Raw genomic sequence first — 17,949 nt, forward strand, 5'->3', positions numbered from 1 at the left:
CAGTGCATATGAGATGTAATGAACACCACAGACTTAGTGAGTGCTTGGATTTCTTACGATAACTATCAATAATCTTATAGCTAATCAACTAACCTCTTACCCAGCGAACAGACACTGTGCTAAATGATTCATTACTGTGTGGATGCCATGGTCCTGGTGCATTCATATGTGTCAGATTTAATTGTCCTCTCCCTCCTGCTCTCACGCAGACTTCTGCTGGGTGGTAGCAACAAATCACATCCATCTTGTGATTTCATCTGTTCACCTGTCAGACAGTTTGAAACACCTCTGAACAAGTACACCAGCTAGTCACCACCTAGTTAAAATCAGATATAGAAAGTGGAGTGATAGTATCATTATATATTTATTATTAATAATCAGAGAGGCAATAGAATTAATAATAAATGCATTGCCTCCCTGACCTTTTTACAAGATAGTTTCTCTTTTAAGGTTGGTTTTAGTTTCACTTGTGCATTCAACATAAGTACTGTTTTAAATGTGAAAACAAGATGACATATTGCAGTATAGTGTAGGTTTTGCATTACACTGGTCTAGAAGTGTAGAGTGTAGATAATTCAAGTGCACTGCAACTTGGGATTTATTTCATTCTGCAATGTCCAGTTCAATCACCTGACCTAAATCCAACTGAGCATGCAGTTCCTTTGTCAAAAGCAAAACACCCCCAAAAACTAGGAAGAAGTACAACCGCAGCAGTAAAGCCTGGCAGAGAATTACCAGAGAGGAAATACACCATCTGGTGATGTCTGTGGGTTCCAGACATCATGCAGTCCTTGAGATCTTGTGTATTAACACAGTCTTATTATTGTCCAAACTATAAAAATACACAGCCGTGTGCACCCAACAGGATGTGTGTGTGTGTCTTTGTATATCTCGGGACAGATAGATTTTGTCAGTACTGTAATCTTGGTATGATTAACCATCAAAGTACTAAAAGCTCATGAACTGTCTGGGCCAGAAACCTTCAATGTTGTGTAATGATTAGATAGATGGTATTCTGTACATCAGTAGCAAACTGATATAGTCATTCAGCATTATTGATTTATGCTGTATAACATATATTAAGCACACAATCAGCGTTTACTGTGCTGCCGCTGCAGATGTATGGATTGTATTCTATGCTATTTGGTTTGGCTATTTGTGCTGCTTGTTGTATAGCCCATGATATGTTGTGTATTCCGAGTCTGACGGTGCCTCACATGTTTCCACAAATGCAACAAGTATGGTGGAAGGCTGAGTCAAATATAGTGATGCTAATCCAAACTGTCCACAAAAGAACACATGACTAGTTCAAGATAGAGTGACATAAAAACAAGCACATAAAGCGAAACTGTTGTCCCTATTATTTAGAAAAATACAATGTTTTGTGGCCATCAACCCTCTTTTCTAATTTCTCTACAACATATAGAATGTAGCATATTTTTGTCTCAAGGAATCCAGTACAGGCTAGGTATGTGGATGGCAACAATTGTTTTATTATCTACTCCATCAGATTAGAATTAAAATTAGATCTAGGTTAGTACTCAAGGTCAACTTACTCAAGGTCAGCATGAGAACCCCAAACCATAACAACATCACCATAGCCAATAAGAATGCTTGGCTGTTTTTTTTTTAAACTCCGTGTGATCCTATAGTGTGCCTCCTTGTTAATAAGCTGACTAGCCATACAAGTAGAAACAAACAGTTGAACTGATCTGAATACCCAGTTTTGGTTTTCTTTTGTCTGCCATGACAATGCATGTAAACACAGTGGCCTCCAAACATTAAGGCATATTTTGACCTTGTAAAGCTCCTTACAACTGAAGAGACCTATAAAAACCTCTACTCCGCATAGTCCTTATGCGGAGGTCTGAGGTGCTGATATGATTTTTAAGTAATAAATGCGTGCGGCAGAGATAAGACAAAGAAGATCCTAACTGTCGTTTTATATCATCAGCTATTCTTTGCTGCTGGAAAATAAGATCCCACAGTCAGTCAATGTTGGCATTGGAAAGTGGAGCTTTGTGGCAGAGAGCTGTATGTCTTCTCCAAGTCTGTTGATGCAGAGCTAAATCAAGTTCCTAAGACCTGAAACTGTCATGTTCGGTACGACTCAAATTACAGTATTGTGGGGTGTGCGACACCTTCAAAGATAGTGATTAAATTATGGGAAAACTGGGACAAGTATGAGGTGATAGGATTAGAAAGTGACTGATGTGAGAAAAAGAAGTGTAGGGGCAAAAATATCTTTTTTTATTCTATCACAGTGTGTGTTTAATCATATCTACAGCTAATATTTTTCATGTGGCACTATAAATGAATAAAACATCAATCAACCAATCAATTTAATTCCTATATAATATAGTTTATATTAGTCTGTAGTTCTATAGAATCTAAATCCAGGCTTATGCTGAAGTCTTTTGCTAACAGCTTTGATCAACCACAGATACCCTACTAGAATTTCAGAGCCAGGGTTTCTGATTCCTCTATAGCACTGTATTTAGACAGATTCTGCCAGATTTTTACAGCTGCCAAACCATATCTAAACACAAATTCTGCAATGTTTCTCTCAAAGACGGTCTGTCCTTGGGGCATGCATCAAATTAGTCGTTTGTGGATTCAGAGCTTGTTGAAATGGGCTATGAGTGTTACCTCTGGGCATTAAAGCTTCTGTTTCAATGTGAATTTTTGCACAGGGTATCAAAGAGAAAACTGCTAAGAAAATTAAACAAGGGAGAGGATTAGATTGGCAGATCTAGAATAAGACAGACGGATTACACTGTAACTAAATTTAGTCCCTTTCTGTAAACCCCCAAAGACCAACCCTGGCTGCCAAAGGTTGAACTTTATCATAGCCACTGTACTGTACTATTGTAACTTGGTATATCATTTTGACAAAGGGGTTTTCAAACTAACAGCAGTTTCTATGCTTTTCATAGTGTATTTCAGAGCAGACCTGGAGATAATAATATCCTCCAAAGCATCACACTTAGAATTAAAATATACATATTATTCTGTGTTCAAATATGATTAAGTTATGACTCAAAGTAGGAGTGCAGTTTCTGACATTAATTACAGCAATCAGTCACCAAGTATTTTGAGAGTGCGTCAAAGCTACTGCTGCACCTCCAGCTGTCGACCAGGTTGGTGAGATGACCTATGTAAAAGAGTTCCTAAACTTAGGTCATGCTGAGAGCTTGAGAAAAACTAGTAAGTGGACACTGAGCATAGCATTTTTTTTATCTGTTGAAAACTGTGGTTTCAAATTTTCCTGCTCAACACAATTTTGAATATTCAAGCTCAACACAAAATGTATATCTTTACAAAGAGCAACTGTATGTACAGTGTTGTGGGTTTTCAGATGTTCATTATTCTGTCAGCAGGTTTGCTCAGTGTGCAGCTCATCCAGACAAAGTACTAGAGGCCCCAGAGACTTGCCATCGCTTTCACTTTGTTAGACATTAGCACAGCTGATGAAGAGGAAACAGGAAGAAACAACATAAAGAGGTGGGAGGCGAGTGAGGGACAGAAAAAGAAAGAGTAAGGTAAAGAAGGAGTCTCCACCAAGACAAACACATTGTTCCTGTCTCATACATTCAGGCCTCACCTATAGTTGATGCTCCCTGCAGCCAGGTTCTTTCACAACTTATCACACTCCCAGCTTCTGTTTGCTCCCCACGCCAGATCTAATAATTACTTTGTAGACCCTGGTCACTATTGCATTATGCAAGAGTATTCACATGTATAGTCTCCAATGACTGTGACCCTGAGTCAAAATTGTCAATTTAATCATAATTAATAATGGCACTACTGCAGCATTTCAATCCTGTGAGTAAAAGTCATTAAAATGGCTCCAACAACTCCTGGACTATATTGTCTGGGGGAAGTAATCAACTTTGGACAGGCCTCAGTAATTCATTAATATACCACCTCCAGAAGAAAGAGAGGAGGGAAAGGTGACTTTGTCTACTGGAAATTTGTTTCTTCAGAATTTCTAGGATGACTTTGGATGTTTAATGTTAAGGTAGGGGGAAAAACCCATCAGTGACATTGCTTTCCATTGTACAATGTGCTATTCCAGTAACATTTTTAATTCTGGATGTGACTGAGATCTTATTTTTTAACTTGTATTCAATTATTGTCTATCAGTTCATATTGCAATCAACTTTATATAGTATCAGTAGTTTGTTAATCTCAGACATAGGAGAGTAGTTATCACTCATTATAATCTTTTTTAGATAGGTGTGAACCTAATCATCCTGCATCAACACAGTTACTCTTAATGTTGTACAAATAAAGCAATAAAAATGAAAGCAGCTTGATTGGAAAATCAAAACAAGAAGATGTTTAGTATATCTGTAAAGAACATCTCTGGATTGAGCAAACTTAAAAGTTTTATGTTTCACCACACCCACTTGTCAGCACCACACCTACTGATTGGTTGATTCACTTGTTTCAAGAAAAAACACTGAACTGCCGTGTTCTTTTAATCAAAGTTAATGTTAAAAAATGTTTTTACCATCACTCAATGAATATGGACCATCAGCTGACTTTCATACCACAAAATTGATAAGTACAGACTTAATGCAGACCTAACATTAAGTTTGAATTTCAATGTTTTTTTTTTTGTTTTGTTTTTTTAAAAGGATTTTTAAACCTACTGTGCTGCACTGTTCATAGGTTCAGTGCCTATGCACTTCAACAGTGACTAAAGAAGATATTGTTACAGTTACAGCATAAAAGAAAAATGTCACAGCCTGAATTAGTTTTGTAGTTATGTTTATACAGCTGCTTGTTTTTATTAAGAAATACAAATGACTGTGGGAGACTCTGATGTATGAAATAATCATGTACAATCACCACAATTGTTCATTTTCTTTATGTGCGCACTGTTGCTGGTTGACAGGTACACCTACATGAAGCATTAGCTAGTTTACTGACAATCCCATGTGTTCAAGGACTCACTCTTTCTCACTTAATAGTGAGCTATCTTTTAGCTTTTGGAGGCATTTGATGATTAATCCATACAAATATTGAGGGTGAATAATCTAGACTATCATTATACAGTAGTTTGTTGTAGATATCAGTATCTGTGCTTTGAGAACAGAGGATACAGAATAGATTCAAAACTTTTGTGAATGCCACAAACTGGGAAAATATCACTTACATTTAGTAAAAACCATGGTACTTACCTTGGAAACTCCCAACTGACAGGTAAAGCCAGGTGAGTGCTGGAATGACGAGCAGGGCGAGGGAGGCCGCCAGAAACTTCCTGCGCCCACGACACATTCCCAGCATCCTCTGGACCAAAGCAAATAGAAAGAGAGGCAAAGTGACCTCTATGTGGGTAGAAGCTGTTGTCCAGGCCGATTCATGGCACTAAGACAGAGGGAAGAGAAGGTAACATAGTTTAAATAAAGAGCAAATATTCTATATCCTATCCTATATTATTATTATTATTATTATTATAGAAAGAAGAATTAGAAAAAGTTTTTACAGCCGCAAAGTAAATATGTTTCAGAGTTTTCACTGCTAGACAAAGCCTAAAACTGGTCATGTCAGTTAACTGACCCAACTTAGGAAGTACATTAAAAAAAAGATACAATTCACATTCAATATAAGTGCAAGCTCCCATAGAGCTTAAACTAGACTATTTATATTGATAACTGAAAGTGTAATTAGTAGGCTTTGCATTGGATTTGCAGGGTGAGAAAGATGAAGTCACTTAGACAAGGCAAAAGTGGCAAAAAAAGTAGACGTAAACAGAAAAAAACAATTAGCTAGAACTATTATAATTATTTGCTTTAAAGGCAAAAATGAAAGACACAATAACAGTACAGGGGATATATGATGGCTCATTTTTTGTGGTTGGTTTCTTCCTTGCCATTGCAGTCTTGTCATTTGTATTTCCCAGCCTCTGGTCTGAAGAATTATCTTAGCTAAAGTGTGGTGAAAAAGATGTAAATAGGAAAAAACATTCTCTAAAACTACTGGCATTTTGACAACATTTTTTATAATTTGACATCTAGTCTGATGGGATTCTTCCTGGAGCCAGCTTATCAAGTTTATTAAATTATTCAGAAAAAATTTAAATAAGACACTCAGAGAATGATAATGGCGAGTATGCAGCAATTCAGCCTTCTTAAGCTGTTGACCAAATATAAAAACAATGTCACATTATTGAATGTTGCATAAATCAAGCAGTAAATCAAGCAGTTACAGTGGCAAGAAAAACCTTTGAAATTTCATGGTTTTCTGCATTAATTTGTCGTAAAACGTGCTCCAATCTTCATCTAACTCACAACAATACAAAAACGCAGTCTGCTGAAAATAATAGTACACAAACATTATATGTTTTCATGTTTTTATCGAACATAACATGTAAACATTCAGAGTGCAGGGTGGAAAAACTATGTGAACCATTGGACTTAATAACTGGGTGACCCGTCTTTGGCAGCAATAACCTCAACCAAACGTTTCCTGTAGTTGCAGATCAGACCTGCACAACGATCTGGAGTAATTTTGGACCACTCCTCTTCACAAAACTGTTTCAGTGTAGCAATATTCTTGTAATGTCTGGTGTGGGTTGAGGTCAGGACTCTGACTGGGCCAGTCCAGAAGGCGTATTTTTTTTTCTGTTGAAGCTATTCTTTTGTTGAATTACTTGTATGCTTTGGGTCATTGTCCTGTTGCATCACCCATCCTCTGTGGAGCTTCAGTTGGCGGACAGATGGTCTTACGTTTTCTCTGAAACTCTGGAATTTACTTTTCCATCAATATCAACAATCCGTCCAGGCCATAAGGCAGCAAAGCAGCCCCAAACCATGATGCTCCCTCTGCCATGTTTTACAGACACATCAACATCAAGGCTTTTGGAGATACTTTTGTAACCCTTTTCAGCTTCATGCATGTCAACAATTCTTGATCGTAGGTCTTCTGAGAGCTCTTTTCTGCGAGACATAGTTCACATCAGGCAGTGCTTCTAAAAAACCAGTAAACCCAAAACTGGTGTGTGTTTTTAAGGGGCAGGACAGCTTTCAGCAACACATCCAATATCAATATAATTAGGCTAGGGGTTCACATACTTTTCCACCCTGCACTACGAATGTTTACATGTTATGTTCAATAAAAACATGAAAACATATCATGTTTGTGTACTATTATTTTAAGCAGACTGTGTATTTCTATTGTTGTGAGTTGGATGAAGATCAGATCACACTTTCTGACAAATGAATGCAGAAAACCATGAAATTCCAAAAGGTTCAACGTTTTTCTTGCCACTGTAGTTGATGACCCAAAATAATTTGTAAGATACTAGTGCAAAGCTGTGCAGAGGGTATAGAAGTCTCATTATGATATAACCACATTTGTCGAATTACTTGGTTAACCTCAGTTGACTTCCTCAGTTGACTTCTAATCTGTACCAGAGACTGCTCAGGGAAGACAATACCACTGGCTAGGAATGTGGAGGGTGCTACATACACAAGCAAAATGCCAATTATCATAGTGTCACACAGTAAAAAGCAGTAGAGGGAGCAGATTCACGCACTCTGTCAGCATTTACTGACTCTCCATTTTTCCTTTATTGTGAGCAATGTGGAGAGTTCACAGTAAGACTAGGTTAAATGAGGCTAGAGGAGATTAAGCACGCCTCTCAAGTATAAAACCCACTCTGTTGATAGACTGACTATGAATAATCTCAATGGCTCCTTAGCCTTTGACCCATATGTGATACTAGCCCTCCACTGGATACAGCGATTTACATAGTAATGGCTACACTGAAGACATTTAAGTCTTAACTAAGCAGATCTTGTTATGCAGCAACATACTACGCACTGTGTTGCAAAAGGGAAGATGTAGGAGCTCACACGAGAGACAAAAACTGTGGGACATTTTTGGCCATTGTTATCAGATGTCTGCTTTATGACCAAGATGTGACATTGTTAGAAAAATTGTACAGAGAGTAACCTTTTACATTTGTTTCTCTCATAAAACTGCCCTTAGTTATAACTTAAAGTGACTGTTGTGAAACTTGCCTTTGCCCTTGTGAGATTTATCTTAGGGATTCAGACAGGATGTTCAGGCATGGAATTCAACTCGAGAGGAGAACCAACTGTAATGTCTCACAATTCTTCTCTATTGACCTATCCCTCCTATCTGAAATCCATAAAAAGAACTGTATGTGTTAGATTCTTTAAATTTTTGCCTCAATCAGCTGCTGTGCTGAGCAGTGCATGCTCCCTTGTGCAAAAGAAAATAAACTACTGCCTTATAAATCTCATCAGTGGTCTTGAGAAGTTTGTTACAGAAATGTTCCTATTAGACATGGTGCAGTTATGATGTTTCACAACCAACTCTATTAAGGCAGCAACACAAGGAGGAACATAATGGGGGTTAAAACACTACCTAAGTTTAATGCACTTATCCAATCCACTTATCTGGAGTCAATATTTTTCATAATGAAGGAACATGACATCCTTCCATCCATTTTGCTAAACGTTTTTCCTGTTAATGGCCGTGGGGGTGCTGCAGCCAATCCCAGCTGTAATTGGCCATGAGGGAGGTAGACCCTGGAAAGGTTGCCAGTCTATCACAGGGTTGACATATAGAGACAGACAAAGATACACACATGCACACCTACAGTCAATTTAGAGTTACACATTGACTTAATGTATTTGAACTGTTGGAGGAGGTACCCAAAAAAAAAACATAAAGACAAGATCAATATAATTCTTTCATTTGCATCACTAAGGCAGCAATTCTTCCCAAAACTGATGTTCAGCACATTAACATTTATGATAATAGAGGGAGAATCAATCATGTAGTACATGTAGTAACAATAATAATATTGATAATTGATACTTTACTAATGCACTTGGGAAAATTCTTTATAGACCAAGGGTTCAGGGTTCAGTGTCTTGTCCGGGACAGTTGGACATGTGGTCGGGAATATATTAAAGTAGATTATTGTGGCCATTTCACGAAAGGACATCAACATGTCCACTAACATCTCTGATTATATTAAATCTTTCCTAATCTTGAGTACTATATGTAGTGTAATATCCATAGCTTTAATTCAAATTTATCCTTGCTAGACATATCAATGAGGAGCTTTCCCTCTTGGCTCAAAAAGAAGTTAATAGAAAATAGTCTCTCAATAGTAAATTGCTGTGTGTTGACACTAAAAGTGATGAGCGATGATTATGAGAGCAGTGGTTTATTGGTTGAAAAAGGCCATAGGGAAACATGCTGAGAGTCTGATTAAATTGTTTGCACTAAAGAAAGGCACTGAAGTAGATCACAGGGAAATTTTCAAATATGGTAGATTTTTAAAAGTTAGAAATATAAATGTTCTGACACAAATTAAAAATTGGTCTCCAAATAAAAACATCTTAAACAAAGAATTGTGATGGACTAACAAGCCTACACACAAATACATTTGTAATTGGTCCTGGTCCAGTCAAATTTACCATTTTTTTTCCCCCCCCCAATAGTGTGCTGGGGTGTCACCACTGCACGCTATACATTTAAATGCACAAAATACAGATTTTTCCCTTTCCCTTTAGTGGTGTGTTTTATTTGTCCAGCCTTGGACATACATATTTACATTGTACCTTGCTTTTTTTAGGTACTTGAAAATCAAAATCATCTAAATAAATATGACCTGAAACAAGATGAGATTTTCAGAAAATGATCCAATCCTAATGCGAGTCCAGAAGGAAAATTTGTGTCTAGGTGTAAACAAAATAAATTTTTAAGACTTTTAGAAGCTGTTAACATTTACCAAGTTGAAAAAAAGGTTACAATTGAACTTCCAAATAGTTAGGACTCAACGAGTTCACTGTCAGGCTTAAAGAACATTTAACACCTGTATTACCCTCCCCAGGAGTGTTCAACCAACAAAGATCACTTCAAGTCAAAACATATTTCACATGTTTAACATATTCTGTTGTTCTAGTAAAAACAAAAACTCGAACAACTAAGAAGGAAAAAAGTCCCAACTTTATGAAAGCTTTCAAAGCTGAACAGAACAGTTAAGTGATTAAAACAAACAGTGAGCATGAACAACTGCACAGAGCAGAAGTACGAAGATGAAGATCTGCTGCTTTTCTGTGAAGGCCGACAGAGGGGAATATCTCCCTCTCCCTCTTTCTGAACATGATAATCAAGAGTGGCAAGAGGTCAAAATAATCCACATTATCTTGACAGGAGTACAGAGTGTACTGCAGACTGAATGGCTTCTGCCCTACCCACAGAGCAGAGAAAATTTCATTTATGGGCAGAAGGAGTTGCTTTCCATTTCATTATGTTACCTAAGCTGCAGACCCATTGGGATTCTGTTACAGTGGGGCGGGATGTGTGCACTGCTATGCAAATGAGGCTCAACAATACATATGTCACTGAGGCTTTATAAGAACATAAAGACACACAAATCTAAAAAAGCAAGGTACAATGTAAATACGGGCACATGCTGCTTTTCATATAAACCAGCTTAACTGTGCTGAAAAGAGCTACTTTGAAGCTGTTCCTGATGTCATCATAAATGTTCACATTTCCTCCACGATTCATCCCAATTAACTGTTTCGATTGTCTTTTTTACATCCTGTTTTTCATTTGCTGTATGTCAGTGGGGAGGGTGTCATCTATCTATCACTTTGCCACAAAGCACAAAGATGAGGGAAAGAAAGAACAGAAGAGGAAAAGGAGGCAGAAAATACAAATCCGATCATGTGAGTGGGTTACAGGTAACACCGTCACTCTTTTAACTGAGACCATGAAGGTGATGAATGACAACCCTTATTCCTGCAATAATTGTGTTTTTCTGCATCTCTTTGTTAACCTAAATGAACTTAAACCAAAGTTGAGTGCAGTATAAGTGCAGACCATTTACCATTTGAAAAGAAAGGGACAAACCTACAAGGAAATAACAGATGTTGTGATAAAGCATCCTGGAATCAGAAAAGATTGCCATTGTGACAGGGCAATTCTCAATCAAGTTATCTTACATAATGAACACTTTGCAATCACAATCATTTCAGACATTGACTGCACGTGAATCATGATCATCATGATGGCAGACCTGTAACAAAGACATTTCTTCAGGCCATCCTAATTAATTAGGTTGATATTTTGTGGAAACAACTTCAATAACCAAATTAAAATCATCACTGGGTCATAGTCTGTATTCTTATTGTCCTTGTATTCCCAATGTACCTAAAACATGTACTTTAGTTCATGGAATAAAGTAGGGCACAATACTAAAAACAGTAATGTGTCATCAGTTCCTTTCCCATGCAAGCTAGAGAAGATCTCAGGAGCACTGACATAATTGTTTACACAGATCAATCCTGGTGTCATTCTCAAACAACAAAAAACCATGTTAAACTTTTTAATTCCGACTATATTGTCTCTTTTCCTACTTTGGTCTGCCTTTACTATCAGGGCTGTGACACTCTGAGCCGACACCACCAAAGTAGGTGCAACTTAGACCAACATCTGCGTTGCCCCACATCACCCTTGGGGTGGCTGTGACTCAATAAGTAGAGCAGTTGACTTTCAATCACAGGATTGGTGGTTCGATTCCTGGCTGCCACGTCACATGGCTTGGGCAAAATACTGAACCCCAAGTTGCCCCCCCCCCGGTGAGTCAGGTCAGCTGCATAGCAGCTCTGACATTGGTGTGTGAATGGGTGAATGAGAGGCAGTGTAAAGTGCTTTGAGTACCAGCTAGGTAGAAAAGCCCTATATAAGTGCAGACCATTTACCTTTGCCAAAACTGGCGCTATGGAGTTAGATATACTATCTGGCTGTCTCGAGTACCACCTTTCGGGTTTAGAAGCTTTGGTTTTGTTATTCTGCAAATATCCAGATGTTCTATGGACCTTTTTTCTCAAATACTGCTGCATTATGCTAGATGTGCCATTGTGGCAGGCAAGTTTCAAATGGCATATTTGGCACAGAGCTCTTGCCTTGTTGTGGTTTGAAGTGTTTCAAATTGAATTGCAGTGAATGAGAAGGGTGTCAGGCTCCCAAGTTGAGATACAGACGATTTTGTTTGTGTCAACGTTTTTGTATTGTTGTGAGTTAGATGAAGATTTGTGCTGCAGAATCAGTCAAAGTAAAAAGGCTGCACCTTACGATCGTGCGCTCCTGTGCCCAAAGTGGCAGAATAAATGCCACTTTTCCTAAGTAGAGCTTATTCTGCATAGGTTTTAACTTTGGTGATAAATAGGATCATAAGGCGAAAGTTCCTTCAGTAATAAATTTTGATGTTAAAACAATGGGATATATATTTTTTTTTTTTTAAAACCAAAATTCTGTACTAGAATGTACACTTGGTTTGTTTGTTTTTCAGCACCTCTGTCCTGTCATATGAACCGTCTTTCAAATGCATTCCTTCAAATTCACAGCAGTCAGTCAGTTGACAGCAAAAATGAAAATTAACTGTCAGTGTAAATTGTAGCACATCATATGGTACAGTTCTGAATTTGGATATGAACAAATCTAGTGCAGACAGTAATAACATCAGTGTAAAAGTGTATGTGAAAGGATTTTGATAAACTGAAGTTATATTTATTCAGTGCTGTCCAGAATCTTGATCAGCTCAGCTAAGCATTCACATAATCAAAATGCAGATGCAGTAATAAAACATAGTTATATTTTGTCTTTCTGGTCCCTCTCAGTCCTTTTAAATGAAATGACTATCTTGATAAGAATCTGTTAGGTGCAGTAAATCTAGTGAGAGGCATGCCATCACACAGTTCCAATTAACTTGAATTAATGACTTGTTTATCATCTTTTCTTCAACACAGGAGCACTAGATCAGTATACAGTATAAAGTGTGTCTGGTCTTTTTTTCCTCTATAGTTTAATAAAGATACAAGTGCATACCAATGTACTGTACATGTATAAAATATCACACTGCAAAAAGACAGATTTGTTGTGAATATGCAAACTATGTATTAAAAAGTCTAATAGTGACTACATTTAACATGTCTAGCAGTGAACTGTGTGACGCCCCAATTTTCCACACAACTATCTGGAGAGGTCAAGTTCTACTATCAGCTACATCACTCAGAAAGCTGTAGTGTCAAAGCTTAAGCTTGTCTCCAGTGGAGGCCCATTAACTTCCAGAATATCTCCAGTGATTACATTGTAATGAGTACATTACCTGAAATGTGGCTGTTTAATGCTGCCAGGCCTGAATTGGGAAATTAATGAAGCAGCAGAGGAACAGGCTTGTTTGCTGTTCCACCATACATTCCCCTGAGAGGCTGACTCTACACTCTTTAATGAAGACAAACAGACATAATACTGATACACTATACATCCAGGGACAGACTGAAACATTGTTTTGACTGTCTAGAGGTTATTGTAAGAGAAGATCATTTTTAAAGTTGTGTTTTGTATCTGAAGAGAAATAAATGTGCTAATCAGTCAGAACTTCTCAACACTAACAAATTAGCATTTAAAGTGACATAGCAGGGACAAAGCTACAGTGCATTTCTGAGGTAAAGTCAGGCAGACAATGGAACATGTATAAAAAAATTATCAATTGTACAAAGTCCCTCTGCAGCCTCTGTTGTATTTTCACTTTCAGGTTTTCATTTAAATGTGTAATGGATTTTGAAATTACTATGAAAGCCAATACTACTCTGCAACATATTGTATTTCAAATAAAATCATAAAAATTTTGTGTAAAGAATTTAACTAAAGCACTGAGGCATGTTATTGCACTTACAAGATATGTTGATTAAGTTCAGCTGACTGTTTCTGTTTTACAGATACAAAAATGTTTTCAGCTGTTGATTTGAGGGCCTACATTCAATGTGCTCTTTCATCCTCTCTGGAATCATCATCACTTCAGCCCAAAAATAATTTCAGTAGATTGCAGTTTGGGTCTCCTTCATTTTGGATGTGTCTGGAAAGCCTCCAATGGAAGGTCCCCAGGAGGATACTCATCCTAACCCACCCCATCAGCTCTGCAGTACATCATCTTGTCTGCAGTATTGCAATATAGCCTACTGAATCATAACCACCGTATCTTCATATGTACCATATTAAGAAATTTCCAATGAGCGAGTCCTAATTAATGTTACCACAAGATGCTTGTTTACAGCTTGGGCCTTGGTCTCAGCACGTGGAGTGGTAACTGTTCTGTTGTCACCTGCATATTTTGAAATGGATATCACTTTTTTATCTATCTTCAGAAATCAAAACCTCTTCCAAATGACTGATGTTGTGTGACCTCTGTTGTGTGTGTGTCGTTTTGGTCCAACATGTTTTATTTACTGTATGTAACCCAAGTACTGTAGCCTGTTAAGGTTATGGTGATACATCTAATGAAAATTGCTCTGTAAGAAATTCTGTAGTAATTATATGTCAAGGCATGTAGTGTTGCACGAGTATAAAACAAAGATAATCCAAGACTACAAACAGACTACAGAAAATGGTTTGAGAAGGTTAGTAGATAAATTAATTAGTCAAGTCATGGAAAATTATTCATTTAATTCCTGTATTTCCAATTTCTCACATAATGTTTATTTTTTTATACCTTACTTTAAACTCAATATGCTTGGGTGGGAGGAAAAACAAGCAGTCTAAAGGCATTGCAGTCTGCTCTGGGGAAATCTGTGATGGGATTGTTAACCATTTTAATAGACCAAATAATTTATCAATTAAACAAATTAACATCACAACCAACAAAATCAACAAAATGTTGGGGGTCTGTATGTGTTATTATGTTTACCATTTAGAGAATAATGAACAAAATAATGAGTATTCACTGATGAAGTTACCATTAGTTGCTGACCTGTGCTGTAGTTTGTACCAATTCACACACCCTGTTTGCCCTCCAACAGGTCTGTATTTGCACTACAGTTGCACGCATGCTTCTTGTCACACAACAACTGGCAACTCTGGATGGTAGAAGCTGTGAGAAGAACTGCTTCTTTATCATCAAGTGCAACAATCACCAACATCACAAAGCTGAAAACAGCAGTCATGGCTCATGTTCAGTTGCTAATGCTTCTCAATGAACAGGTGTAAAAAGAAGTCTTATTAATAAAAAAAAAAAGAAAAAGTTAATTCTTACTAAACTTAGCTGATAATAATAATAATGATTCATTATCAGGCATTTCAAGCTTGGTGTAGACAAAAACCACTAATGTGGTGAACAGGAGAAATAAAAAAACTGAACTTACCACAGTAACTAGCTAGTTATATGAACACAAGCTATATTTCCATCATGTGTGTAACACCCCCAATGTTTAAAGTTATCATACATCGTATATGAAGTAAATAGAGTAGGCTAGTATACGATATATTTACTTATAGTACTTATATAGTAAAGTGTTGTAATAAAAAAAAATAAATGTGTGTTTTCAAAGTCGTCGGTCCACAGCATTGTTAGTGTGTGTGTGTGTGTGTACACAACTGTTGATCCTCGTGCTCACAAGCCGCACGCGCAGGAACTAAAAAGGCGCACGCATTAGCATAGTTGGAGAAAAGCACGAGAGACGTTGCTCGCGGTGTCCCCACACGTTCGCAGTGTGAACGCGCCCGCTGTCAAAGTTGGTGGAGGGCTGAGTCGTTATTTAGAGCTCTTTATGTGGAATTAAAAGTGTCTGAATCCAAGAGTCTAACCTGCTACGTCTGTAGTGAAATAGATATACACACATATATGTATATCTATTGACCAATTAATGAAAATTTAGGTACAAGGACTTTTTAAGGTTATGATAACAAATGAAAGCCACTCAAGTCGTGCCGAAAATATCGCGGGGGCAAGCGGTTTAAAGCAGCCAGCATCGGGCTGGTGAGCTAAGGTCGTTGTGCTAGTCCGACATGAAAAACTGCAGATCCCACTCACCTGATACGGAGAGGTTTCAAACAGCAGTTTTTACTGTGTCTTAGTCAAATTAATCCACACAAACAGCCCACTGTGCAGTGTCAAACAGATAATTGTGTCGCCAGGTTAGTCCAAACACTCTTGCGCAAAATGAAAAGGAGGTCCACCGCTGACTTGTTCCATGCACTTAGACCTTAATCGGGATGTTTATTCGGCTCGCCAGCCTCATCCGTTAGCCCCGGCTATCGTTGTTTCCTCCGGCTGGGTTAACACTTACATCTCAGACAGCTTTGTGGCTGCGTCGCCACACCGCAGCTCCTGCCTCCCCTCAGCCTCATTAATAGCAGCGGCTCTGGATTAGTGCTGAGACCAGCAGGCAGCGAGACACCATCGGTATCGTGACGGCCTCGTCAACAGGAGCACGCACACTCCGGCTCCCCGCTGACGCCCAGCAAGTTAAAAATGTTCTGTGAGCGCATAGAGGAGAATATATCCCTTCCAAGGTGTTTGGGTATCCAGTATCGTCCACGTCCTGGTTATGTCTGAGTTCTCGGCCTCAACACAGCAGCTCTTTCTTCCTGCCAAGCATCCAGCGGCCAATCACGGCGCTGCATTCAGAGAGGGGGTGTACGGGAAAAAGGAATGGATCTGAACGGAGCGGAGTCAGAACTGGACCACGGGACTGATGGATTCAGCAGTGTAAACAGGGCAGGATTAACACACAGTTTGACCCGGGCTAAAATTTAGCTGTGGGTCTCTACTGGTTCCATGTGTTCCCCTACTTAGCTTGGTGTTAGGTTCCATATTCACTAACATTTATTATGGTATGTATATGCACTAAAGGCTACTAAAGGCTACTGTTAAAAGACAACTCCAACATGAAGAAGCTGTTCCATTCCATTTGAGTTTACTAGAATCAAATTACCAGTAAGTGTACCACACACTGAGCTTGGGTCAAAGGATAAAGGACCTGCCAATTTGGGCCTTTGTCTGAACAGGCCTGTCAGCAGCACTACTTGAAATAAAACCCAAGATATGTCATACATTCAATTTCCCCAAGGGGATCAATAAAGTATCTCATTATTAAGACACTACATCTGGATATCTTTGTATCCTTGACATTGTGTGACATTCTGGGTGCCCTACTGTAGATTCACTTTTAGAGTAAACATTGCTTAACGTTAATCTCATGTTCTATTAAAGTCAAGCAAAACAAATTTCCTGAATACTCACAAAATAAAGTTTGAGTCATGCTTGAGCATCATCAGGCCTGTCTTGAAATCCAGTGACTTCACTTTAAGTCTTTAACTGGCATTAGACAGATGCTAAGATGCTGGTGTACTAGTTATTACTCATTTAAATATTTGTAATACAAAAATGTAATTAGTTTATAAATAAATTAATATGTATTCATCAGGTGGCACGATATAAAGTAGATTAAATCAGAAATCATATATATTGTTCTGAAATTGGCTGTTGTTCATTACTATATTAATTATATATTTATATACTATAAATTAGACATTATATGAATGGTGCTGATTTCTTTTAAATGACTCACTCTTTCAATCTGTTTCTGTAAGTTAAGATGTTATCAACAGCATCAAGTTTAATCAGGAACTCATTAACACTGATGCTAAGTTTGATACTTAAAGTACATTTTGGAGCATGATGTGACCCTTACCTGTGATTCTGTAGTACTTCTACTGTGGACTATATTTTTATTATTTGTACTTGCACCTTTACTATTTGGTTTGTGTGCTTCTTCATCCTCTGCTCTCTTGCACACAAGCTGCACTTCATTGACAGACTTGGTAAATGGACACATGAAGTCCAGTGGTGATCTGGCATAATGGCACTTATATAGCGCTTTTCTACCTAGCAGGCACTCAAAGCGCTTTACACTGCATCTCATTCACCCATTCACACGCACAAGCACACACACATTCACACAGATGGCAGAGCTGCTATGCAGCTGACCTGACTCACCGGGGGCAACTAGGGGTTCAGTATCTTGCCCAAGGACACTTTGGCAGCCGGGAATCGAACCACCGGGAATCGACTGCCAATCCTATGATTGGCAGTCAACTGCTCTACCTATT

At 38.1% G+C, this 17,949-nt stretch overlaps 1 protein-coding gene across 1 annotated transcript in view; it reads right to left on the reverse strand.

Moving 5' to 3' along the window:
- Positions 1-16,414, reverse strand: part of large1 (LARGE xylosyl- and glucuronyltransferase 1) — a 75,948-nt gene extending 59,534 nt beyond the window's left edge. Inside the window, exons 1-2 of the mRNA XM_026363538.1 lie at positions 15,869-16,414; positions 5,190-5,376 (exon numbers count right to left, since the gene is read on the reverse strand). Of these exons, the coding sequence (XP_026219323.1) occupies positions 5,190-5,295 (106 nt within the window). The 5' untranslated portion in view covers positions 5,296-5,376; positions 15,869-16,414. The remainder of the gene's footprint in view (positions 1-5,189; positions 5,377-15,868) is intronic.
- Positions 16,415-17,949: the final 1,535 nt, after the last annotated feature.

This window comes from Anabas testudineus, chromosome 23 (assembly GCF_900324465.2).
Source record: "Anabas testudineus chromosome 23, fAnaTes1.2, whole genome shotgun sequence".
Lineage (NCBI taxonomy): Eukaryota > Metazoa > Chordata > Actinopteri > Anabantiformes > Anabantidae > Anabas > Anabas testudineus.